We start from the raw sequence: 12,077 nt of genomic DNA, 5'->3' as shown, positions 1-12,077 counted from the left end.
TAAGCAGCCCAATGGCCTGGTAGAAGAAGCTATTCCAGAGCCTTTTGGTCCTGGCTTTTATGGTACCATTTCCCTGATGGTAGCAGCTGAAAAAGTTTGTGGTTGGGGTGACTCAGGTCTCCAACGATCCTTCGGACCCTTCTTACACACCTGTCTTTGCAAATGTCCTCAATAGTTTTTCTGTAAGTATGTGGTTCATTGCACTGGAGGCTCTTTCAACAAGGTCGGAGGATGAAAATGTAATGAAGAGCAGTATGGCTCTTCTCCAAAGACCAGGAAACTTCGTATGACAATGTAGCCACATACCACAAAAGCCAACATTTTTGAAAAGCATTTTTGCTTCTTCAGCATTCTGAATTTCGATAATTTCTTATTGCAAGCTCTCTTCCTATTCTTTCACCTTGCAAAGAAATGGGTTAATTACATAGTCCAGAATTTCCAGATAGCTCAAATCCTTGAATTGATTCTGAAAATCCTTCTTCAGTGACTGCAGGTGTAAGTAGTATTCTTGCAAATTACCACCTGTAAAAGAGACCATACCTTCCATGCAGGGAAACTGAGAACAGTCTTCTCTCAATTTTTGCTTATACATTTTCAATTTTCCAATAAAAGTGGACACTGCACTTTTTGCCTAGATTAAACTGAAATTCTCACCTGCAGTTTCATATTTAGAATGTTCAGTTTGTCATACAGATCGGCTAGGTATACCAGATCTGCACGTAGAAGTTCAGTCTGTTTCCCTAGCTCTCAGCATTGCACAGTTCCATCTGTTGCACAAGAAATTATGTTCCTAATCAGATACTTTATCCTCAATATAGATTTTGAGTTTATCATAGATTGATTCTCCATTGATACTTGTTTTTACCTTTATTACAAAAGAGCTCTTAATAAACTTTTCCATTTTTGATAAAATGTACATACACCATTAACAATGCCTCATTGTCTTGCACAGTTAACTCATCCAGTTGTGTCTCAAATTCTGTTTTTTGTAGCTTTGTGCATGGCTGATACTCAAAATCTTCACTCATTTTGTCACGATGATGATCTAGAGATATTACTCAGAGGAATTATTAGCCTTTTCAGGGTGTCTTTTACGGATGTGCTTCTGCAATCTTAATGGCTTCATGACTTCATTAGACAGTACAGTATTACAAATGAGACACATGGGGTGTTGCTGATCTGATGGGAAAGGAATAAAACCATACTCCAGGTACGTAACATTGTATTGATGCACTTTCTGTAGTTTCTGTTTCTTAGCAGGAATAGAATTCAAGACTTCACTGCCTTCAGATTCAGAGACCGCATCATACATATGCATCCATCATTAACAGAGCAGGGCTAAATTAAAATTAAAAATTAACACAAACTGGGAACACCAATCGGATGTTGACAATGACAGCAAATTGACATCGTCAGTCAGGTCTCGTGCCTCAAGTTAGGGTGCCATTTAGCACGTCACTGCATGAACTGATGCCACCAAACTCTTCACCCTTGTGCTATTCTGGTGTTGGGTGGAGAAGTGGAGGGAGAATATCTTCTGTAAATAGGTGACGGCTACAGAGAGATGTTGGATGGAGAAGTACAGAGAGAATACCTACTGTGAATAGGTGGTTCCTAAAATGAGGAAATAGATTGTTTGAAAGAAGCATTAAACTATGGGGGAAGATCAGAAGCCTAGTCCCTTGTCTGTCTTTCGTCTTCTCTACTGCTACAAAGAGGCCAGGATCAGAATAAGGATCAGGTTCATCATCACTGTCTTATATTCAAGATGCAAGATTCATAATAGCTTCAAGACATTTCCCATACACAAACGTAAAGGAGAATGAAATACAGTGGCACGCAAAAGTTTGGGCACCCCAGTCAAAATTTCTGTTACTGTGAATAGCTAAGCGAGTAAAAGATGACCTGATTTCCAAAAGGCATAAAGTTAAAGATGACACATTTCTTTAATATTTTAAGCAAGATTACTTTTTTATTTCCATCTTTTACAGTTTCAAAATAACAAAAAAGGAAAAGGGCCCGAAGCAAAAGTTTGGGCACCATGCATGGTCAACTTAGTAACACCCCTTTTGGCAAGTGTCACAGCTTGTAAACGCTTTCTGTAGCCAGCTAAATGTCTTTCAATTCTTGTTTGGGGGATTTTTGCCCATTCTTCTTTGCAAAAGGCTTCTAATTCTGTGAGATTCTTGGACCATCTTACATGCACTGCTCTTCTAGGTCTATCCGTAGATTTTCGATGATGTTTAGGTTGGGGGACTGTGAGGGCCATGGCAAAACCTTCAGCTTGTGCCTCTTGAGGTAGTCCATTGTGGATTTTAAGGTGTGTTTAGGATCATTATCCTGTTGTAGAAGCCATTCTCTTTTCATCTTCTGTTTTTTATTTTACAGACGGTGTGATGTTTGCTTCCAGAATTTGCTAGTATTTAATTGAATTCATTCTTCCCTCTACCAGTGAAATGTTCCCCGTGCCACTGGCTGCAACACAAGCCCAAAGCATGATTGATCCACCCCCATGCTTAACAGTTGGAGAGGTGTTCTTTCCATGAAATTCTGCACCCTTTTTTCTCCAAACAGAACTTTGCTCATTGTGGCCAAAAAGTTCTATTTTAATTTCATCAGTCCAGAGGACTTGTTTCCAAAATGCATCAGGCTTGTTTACATGTTCCTTTGCAAACTTCTGATGCTGAATTTTGTGGTGAGGACGCAGGAAAGGTTTTCTTCTGATGACTCTTCCATGAAGGTCATATTTGTGCAGCTTTCGCTGCACAGTAGAACAGTGCACCACCACTCCAGAGTCTGCTAAATCTTCCTGAAGGTCTTTTGCAGTCAAACACAAAAGATAAAGAACCAAATAATAATGAAAAGCCACAATAAATATAAATACATAGGACAGCTTATATGCATAAATTAATTATATGTGCATAAAATGACTCTAAGCTGTACATAAGGTGATTGACAGGAAATAATGAAGTGGTAGTGGAGTTAGTGGGTGGAAGTGTTGATCAGCCTTACTGCTTGGAGAAAGTAACTGTTTTTGAGTCTGGTGGTCCTGACATGGATGTTACATAGCGTCCTCCATGATGACTCTGGGACAAACACTCCATAAGCAGGGTGGATGGGATTCTTCATGATGTTACTGGCCCTTTTCCAGCACCTGCCCTTGATAGATGGGAGGCTTGTGCTAGTGATGCATAGAGCAGTTTTGACTACCCATTGTAGAACCTTTCTGTGCACCGCAGTGCAGTTTCTGTACCAAGTAGTAATGCAACTTGTCAGGATGCTCTCTACTGTGTATCTGTACAATGACCTGAGTATGGCTGTGCAAAGTCCAGCTCTCTTCAGCCTCCTCAGAAAGTAGGAAGTAGAGTATGATGGGAAATTTGTTGTTTTGCAGCAGCTGTGCAAAATCGTAGGATTACTACAACTTACAAAATAAATAGTGCCAACAAAAAAAAATTGAGGTAGTGTTCATAGACTTTCAAAAATTTGATGCTTGAAAGGAAAAAAAAATGTTGCTTGTGAGTCTTCTGACTACTGCACCTTCTCCCTGTTGTTCAGCATGCCAAGGGCTCGGCTTTGGAGGATCTCGGGGCTCTGGAGACGGGCAGATCAAAGGTCGGTGTCACAGCAGGAGACCGTGTGTTGTCGGGAGAGTCGGAATATCTACAGCTGTGAGCCCAGATCTTTGGGCACAGAGCTCGAAAAAAGTGACATAACGGACTTTTAACATTGTAAACCAGCGAGTTGTTTGTTATGTCTCCCCACTTGCTGTGAAAACGCAGACAACTCTTTCTCCCTTATTAAGGAGAGAGTGCCTGTAGTATGTCGAATACTGGGTGAAAGTGCAAAGTCTTTGGGGTAACTGCAAGTCTGTATCTTTGCTGCTGCTTTGCTCATGCTTGCATGCTTAGTGGCAGGTGCCGATATCCTTTTTCTTTGCCGGTGGGGGGAGGGAGGGATTGTTGCTTGCTGCCGCTTATGCGCGGGATGGAGGGGAGCTGGGGGGGGGGGTGACTTTGGGGTTCTAACATTTAACTATCATTCATTCTTTGGGGCACTCATCTGTTTTCATGGGGGATTGTGAAGAAAAAGCATTTCAGGATGTATATTGTATACACTTTTCTGACATTAAATGTACCTTTGAAACCTTTGAAATAGTTATTGGAAGATACGATTTTCGATTGGCTATATAAATGTACAAAATTAGCGCAGGCAACTAGTACAGATAACAGACCATTTTCATACAATGCTATTGACAATTCCATCTTCCAAATCTTCATTTTCATTTGTAACATTCAAGATTATTGTCAATACCTTAAAATTCTTTATAGTTCCTAACTTATTGAAGTAGTGAAATAGTTTCATTTTCACTCAAGGCAACTCTAAGACTGAATGCTTGAAACCGCAGTGGGCAAAACTGTCCTGAATTGTCTTACTATTTATTTCTCACCATCAGTGACAAAAATCACTACTTTTCAAACATAACACATACAACTGACACTATTTAAAAACTGATGGCTCTAAACATGGTCAAGAGAAAACTCTACAGATACTGGAAATCCAAGTAACACAGGGAAAATGTGTGTGTTGCTCTACACATGGTGTAGCGTCAAAGGCCACACATGTGCAAATGTCTGACACTAGTTAGAAACTGTTAGGCAACTGGTCTCCTGTCCCAATGAAGCAGCATAGCATCCCAAATAAATGGATGTCCTGAGAAACCAATGGCTCAATTAACCACTGTACCGACAACCAGCAATTTGAAATGGCGTTTTAAAGACGTACCCATTAAGACGTAATTTGATTCAAAACAAGAGTAGACTATACAGTTATCATATTACACACACTACTTGGAATGTTATTTTAAAGATCCAAGTACAATAATAAACCCAACTCTATCAATGCTCCGAATGCTTTACCTCCATCCTGCAATGATGTGCCAGGTTAAAACAATTGGTTAAACCTCCTTTATGAAGATCAGGCCACAGGTATCTTAAAAGTAGCAGTGGACTAACTGTAATTTAATACAATGTACTCATTTATAGCATATGACATTTGCACAACCTTCCAGAAATTCCCGATATATGCACCTTACAATCTAAAATTTCTTATGTCTCAAAGAGTTTTAAAACAAATTGTAAGCCAAATTGTCAATAAAGAGTACTGCAGATAAAATTCACAAGAGATTTAAAGGTAATCTGGCATCAATGTTAAACTCAGCTTGCTGTTTAAGAAACCAGTCACTTCATTTTAAAATTAACTAGGTCAAATTGCCGAAGATAGGAATGAAATGCACAGAAATCCAGCCTCTAGGGTCTACATGATAGGGTCAAAGCAAGGCTGTTTCAGGGAAAAATAAGTTATTAGGGAGAGTACAGCAGAGACAGAAGAAGAAAAGGGTTATTATAATTTTGGGTAGGGGTTTCCAACTTAATTATCCTTCATGTTTATCAAATTCATTTTATCCCTCTGGAATACAATTACATATTGCACATCAGATCAGAGTTCAGTGTTTCAGAGATTTTGGCTTTAAGGCTGGCTCCGTTTACCAAAACGTGTAATAATAATTTTAGTCTTTAGTTTACAATCCTTGAACTATTCATGTGTCTTGGTTCCCTGTGGGATTCACTTCCCCAAACCAACTTCACATGATCGCTATGGTAGCTGGATGATTAAAAAAAACAATGTACGTGTCACAGAAAGCTAAAGATTAAAGATTAGAATTATTTATCACACGCAGATCGAGACATACAGTGAAATGAGTCGTTTGCATCAAATCAAATCAGCGAGCACATCAAAACACAAGCGTCTGGTGCCAACAAGCCCACAACTTACTAACCCTGATCTGTTACGTCTTTGGACCATGGGAGGTAACCGGAGCACCTGGAGAAAACCCATGCAGTTAAGGGGAGAACATACAAACCTTTTACAGGCAGCAGCAGGAATCAAACCCTGATTGATGACTGCTGGCGCTATAAAGCAACTGCACTAACCACTATGCTATAGTGCCATGTCACACCATTAAAAAGATTAGCATTAAAAACAGGTCACTGCTATCCCTGAAAATCAAAGTTAGGCAAGAGGGAAGTATATAGTAAATGGCAGAAGCCATTGGAGCATTAATGTGAACACTGGGTTGGGTTGACAGTACAAAATAGCAACACATGTAGCAAAGAAGACATATGGCAGATTTGCCTTATTCAAAGATTCGAAGCACATCTTTATCAATTTTGTGGTTTATAGGCAGCCACAAAGCAAGAAACCCGAAATAACTCAATTAAAAAAAGACCAACACCCAATGCGCAAGTCCTGACGAAGGGTCTCGGCCCGAAACGTTGACTACTTCTCCCGATAGATGCTGCCTGGCCTGCTGCGTTCCACTAGCATTTTGTGTGTGTTGCTTGAATTTCCAGCATCTGCAGATCTCCTCATATCTTGGAGTATTGTGTACAGTTCTGGATGCATGTTTAAAAGAGAATGTGAAAGCTTTGGAGAGAGTGCATAAGTTCTCCAGGACGTTGCTGTATTTTAGAGTATTAGCTATAAACAGAGGATACACTGGAGGCTGAAGGGTAACCTGATGGAAGCAGGTAAAATTATTAAAGGCACTGACAGGGTAGTTAATCAGACTTTCACCCAGAGTGGAAAGATCAGATATTTGAGGGCCTATATTCATACATTTAGGGTGAGAGGGGGAAGATTAGAAAGATTTAGGAGGCCCATTTTTTTTGTTTAAACAGAGTGGTTAGTGCCTATGGAGATGATACTTGTAGATATGGATATATATTGTTAGACATATTACTAAGTAACGGACTGGTGCTGTAGTGGCATCAGTACTGGACATCGAGGTGATTGGTCCTGGGTTCGAATCCCACTTCCCACCTGTGCTGGGTTGAGCGTCGAGCAACTCAGCCTCGGAAAAAAGATAAATGCTAAGGGAACAGCAAAAAATGTCGCCTAATGCACCACAAATCACGAAAAGGAACACCAATTACTCAGTAGCAGATGGAGTTCAGGCAAGAGAGAAATCAAGTTAGCATTTCATATCAACAATCTTTCTTCTGAAATCCCATTGGTCACCAAGAGAGGAGCAGAGTTGACAGGGTACATGGAGCTTATGCGCTAGGGAAATTCTAGGCAGTTTCTAGAATAGGTTACATGGTCTGCACAACATTATGGGCCAAAGGGCCTGTAATGTGCTGTAAACTTCTATATTCTATGGAAGATGCCACAAGAATTTGCCTTTATGAAGGAATCTTGACTCAGAATAATGGGACACCTATTAAAAACTGAGCACAGGAAAAAATGTTTGAGGATTGTGAACCATACAAACTCTCTACAAAGGCTGCTATAGATGCACAAAAAATGAGGCAGAGATTTTTGGATGATTAGGGAACGATGGTATATAAAATGCATCAGGCAGAAAATGATACAAAGGCTGAAGTCACATCAATCATGGTGTCATCAAGTGCAGAAATTTGAGGAACTATTTGGCTCAATTCAGACAAAAAAAAAAAATCCACATCTTAAATCTCCACATGCCTCTGCTATTCCTTCCAACTCAGCAGTCAGGACAAGCCAACTAAATGTTTGTCTGGTCAATTCATTAGCTTGATTTAAAAACAGAACCGACATGAAAGCACACTTGATAACCTAATATAACTAAATTGTCATAAGCTTCACATTCCAATGCTACACATAGTAGAAAGCTTCAGTATATTGAATCTCCTCGCTGAACTTAATGGCACCTCATCGCTATACAAGAAGGATCTTAAACTCATTATTTACTATTAATCTAACACTTGCTGTTTCTGTAATAACTCACAGAGCATGAAGCAAACTGGAACAACAGAATAGAGATGTATCAGAAGATGGGACACTCAAATTTAAATTGAACACAACCAGGAAGAAATATACTAGATAAATGAAACATTAAATCAGAAGCAGAGAAACAGGTTGATAAGTTGTTAAGATATCCAATGATGAATTTTGCAAAGTTACAAGAAGGATGTGAAGGCTTTGAAGAAGTTTTGTATTTAAGAAGCACATGAAGAGGGAAGGCTATACTTCCCATATTGGCAAATGGAATTAGTTTAAATTAGCATCATTATTAGTAGAGATTATGGGCCGAAGGGCCTACTTGTGCTATACTGTTCTAATTATATCACCATAGAATACAAATACTAGAAGCAATACTAAACATACAAAAATCACTGGCTCAACAGTCTGAGTGTTATTTTAGTTACACCCACTTTAGGAAGGGCGGTGTTCATGGAAATGACATACAAAAAAAGAATTACAAGGATAAATAAGGAAAGATTAGAGCAGGGAAGAGATTCTAATGGCATTTAAGCTCTTTACTGTAGACATCCACTACGTTTGGAGAGATTACATATGGGGGTAAATTGAGCTTTGGGGAGACAAAGACAAAAGTTGAATTATTCAAGTGGTCAACATTGCCCATTCAACACATTTTAATTCTACCCGAACAAAGAGGAGAATAATTAAATATCATAAAACAAAGATAGAGCTGAAAACAATGTATTCAGTTGCATATTCCTTATACAACAAGGAAAATTGATAATGTCCAGAAAAAAGGTAAAAATATAACTCAAAACTAGTATGAAAAAATTGAGTAGATATCCTCCTGGGTGACAAGTCTTTCACTCAAACCACTTTTCTTTTATCTAGCATCTTCAACATAAGAGTGGTGAAGCAGCCACTTCATATAAGTGTGACTGGACTGCCATGAATCATTGTAGTCATCAGGCTAAAGGCTGCTACAAGGAGGTTGGCTTTATGAACAAGAAGATACTCAGTGAAAATTGTGGCTTAGAGAAGAAATCCGAGCTCTGAAATTTAGAGGGTTGAAGTCACAACACAGATGACAAAATCTCAACAGATTGTGGGTTAGTGTGTTGGTGCCTTGTTTACCCACGGCCTCTGATATTTACTCCAATGAGAAGATTCCCAAATTGAACCACTGGATTTCCAGATGATCTGTGAAACTTTCACCACCATGCCATTGTTTATTGTCCACCGTCTATCCCCCAATGTTGTGGCACATCATTTTGAACAACATCTATCTCGAAGCATTTTCTTTCACAGCATGTAATGTGCTGTATTGTATGGAATGTTAAGACAGACAGAAGCAATGACCATCATACCACTGTTCCCCAACAGCTATTTATCAAGGGAATCAAGGTGCCATTAGAGCTTCACTTCAGGCTAAATCAGTGCTCAAATAAAGCAGCAATATATCTAACTAACCGTAGACTGACTACAGATAACAGCATCATTTCACCAGAAAATCTGCCAAACACCCTACAAACACTCATTATCAAGGTGATACATTAGCAGCAGTTCAGCTGATGACTCTCCTGACTCTGGTGAGGATTGTGAGATCAAGTCCAAATTGGAATCGGAACTAGGTTTAATATCATTGAGATTTGTTGTGAAATTTATTTTGCAGAAGCTGTACAGTGAAATATATTTAAAAATAACTATAAGCTACAAGTTATAGTAAGAAAGGTATTTCAAAATAAATTAATACAAAAAGAGAGTAAAACGGTGCAGTAGTATTCATGGAGCATTCAGAGATCTGGTGATGGAGGGGAAGAAGCTGTTCCTAAAATGTTGAGTGTGTGCCTTCAGGCTCCTGTACCTCCTGAGGTTAGAATTAATTATCTTAAACTTTAATGTTGAGTGTCAGGAGCAACTTCTTTCAGCTCAGACATTAAAGGAAAGGTCTTTCAGCTCTCTTATGAAGGCAAAAGATCCCAGGACATGCAAGCAATTAAAAAAAATTGGAGTAGCACTTAGCAATCTGAACAATACTTCAAGGGATAGATAACATTTGACGTTTCAAAAGGATAAAAAGAAAGAAGTGGAGGATTATTTTATGAAAAAAATTAAGATTAAGCACTGTCTTTGGACCATAAAAAGCAAAATACACAATTGTCTTGTGTTTGATTACATTCCATCACTAGGGGAACAAGAATGCATAATTACTGAAGTTATGGACAGGTACAACTTGGATCGTCATTCACAATAGCCATAAACACTACGACTACAGTACATTACACAGTTCACATATTATCTGAAGATTACTACCATCTCTCAACACAAGATTATGATCACTTAAATCAAGACAGATATTGTATGGTACAGAAACCCACACAACAATTCTTAAACACAAAGCTGCAGCAATAATTTGAAAAATGCAGCAACTGTCAACGTGTCGTAAATATAAACTTTGTTCCAAATAAAAGGTGCTACACTGTCACCTGGAATATTCGGTTATACACTGCACCCACCAACAAAAAACCCTTTCCTAGGTGTACTTAGTTTCAGGCGGGATTTCATTTTTGGAGAAAGCACCCAAAATTATCTCTTTGGAATACAACGAAATGAATGGACAAAGATTTAAAGATGTTGGGGAGGTGGGTAGGAAAGATTTTAACAAATCCCTGGGTGGAAGAGGTTAGTGTAGCTTTGCTCCGAGCTGGGCGGGTGTTGGGAAGGAAAAGGAAGAAAACGATGCGGGAAGTTCTGCAAGGAATCGGCTGCTGTCAGGTTGTCTCGGCTCTGGGTGGAGTTCAGCGCCGAGATTTGCTGCCAACCGCAACAAGCGTTGCGCTTATTCACGCTGATGCAAACAGTATGCAAGCTCACTCAGGAACCTGCATGAGGGACAGTACAGGGTCGCCAGTCTCCAGACGCTACTTTCCCCATAAACAACACCTCGCCTGAAGAAAGAAAACACAATTTGGGCGGTTTTATTTTGGAAGCTTAAGGCCCGTTAGATTTGTCAACGGGCACAACCGAACTTGTTGGGGGATTGAGTGACAGCCTAGAGGCCCCTTCGCTGCCCAGCAGCCGGAGAGGGCGGGCTCACCACAAGAAGTTTTGTCCAATCAGGAATAAGATAGGCGGGGCTTAAAGCCGGGCGAGGTTAGAGTGAGAGGTCTGAGCGGGCCTCGTCCTGATTGAACGCGAGGCGGGAGGAGAGAGCGAGCTCCGCCGGGTAGAAAGGCTCACCTCCTCGGCGTGCTTGCGCAGGGCCTTCTCCCGCTCGTACTGCGTGATGAGCTGCTCGTTGTCCTCCTTGAGCAGCTCGAGCTCCACCACCTGCTCCTGGTTTTCGGCGAACACCGCGTCCAGGTTCTCCAGCACGCCCACCACCAGTGGCATCAGCTCCTTCACCACGTCTTCGTCGTATTTGCGGATCATGCGCTCGAACTCGCGGTAAATACTAGCCGCCAGGCCCGATACCCGCTCCGACATAACATTGGTGTTGGAGTCGTCCTGGTAAACCACTCCATCGTCTAGTTCCATCTTAAACAATTTCTTGATTTGTGAGAAGAAAGTTAAACTAATGATTTACACCCGAGTAAAGCGTGAGGAGAGAGCTGTGTAATCCCCCCCTCAGCTTCGGGTGTTTCTGCAGCCGCCGCCGCCGCCGCTGCGCTCCAGGGGCCTTGCCGATCTCCCGTCCTGTGTTGACGCCGCACTCGGCTCGAGGCCACAGGCGCGGCGGGCCCGCCCCCAGCGCGCGCTCCCGCTCTGCCTGGCTGGCGCGCGGCCTCGCTCCCGCTGGTGCCTGACGCCACGGCCCCGCGCTCGTAGCAGAGCCTCCTCCCTCTGCAGGAATGTTGTTTACTTTTACATCCTGATTGCTTCTCCTTTTAAAATTGGGTGCGTGGCTAAGCCCAAAATGAAGAGTTATACATTATCTCCACCGCCAGAAGTATATGTTCAAACAGAATTTTAGAAGTTTGAATAGATTCCGCACGACCCTTAAAACTTTGACAGACTTCTACAGCCGCCCAAAGATAGATAGATAGATACTTTATTCATCCCCATGGGGAAATTCAACTTTTTTCCAATGTCCCATACACTTGTTGTAGCAAAACTAATTAAATACTTAACTCAGTAAAAAATGTGATATGCATCTAAATCACTATCTCAAAAAGCATTAATAATAGCTTTTAAAAAGTTCTTAAGTCCTGGCGGTAGAATTGTAAAGCCTAATGGCATTGGGGAGTATTGACCTCTTCATCCTGTCTGAGGAGCAT

The 12,077-nt window shown here is 40.7% G+C and overlaps 1 protein-coding gene across 2 annotated transcripts in view; it reads right to left on the bottom strand.

The window, feature by feature from the left end:
- spag9b (sperm associated antigen 9b) overlaps positions 1-11,546 on the bottom strand; it is a 288,655-nt gene extending 277,109 nt beyond the window's left edge. The window contains exon 1 of one of the 2 annotated variants that reach the window (XM_073026482.1): positions 11,041-11,546. In XM_073026482.1, the coding sequence (XP_072882583.1) occupies positions 11,041-11,337 (297 nt within the window). In that variant the 5' untranslated portion in view covers positions 11,338-11,546. The remainder of the gene's footprint in view (positions 1-11,040) is intronic. The other variant, XM_073026481.1, reaches the window with a different exon arrangement.
- Positions 11,547-12,077: the final 531 nt, after the last annotated feature.

The sequence above is a fragment of the Hemitrygon akajei genome, chromosome 22, assembly GCF_048418815.1.
Source record: "Hemitrygon akajei chromosome 22, sHemAka1.3, whole genome shotgun sequence".
In the NCBI taxonomy this organism is placed as follows: domain Eukaryota; kingdom Metazoa; phylum Chordata; class Chondrichthyes; order Myliobatiformes; family Dasyatidae; genus Hemitrygon; species Hemitrygon akajei.
The sequence above is the reverse complement of the archived record's forward strand: the minus strand, read 5'-3'. Positions and strand labels throughout refer to the sequence as shown.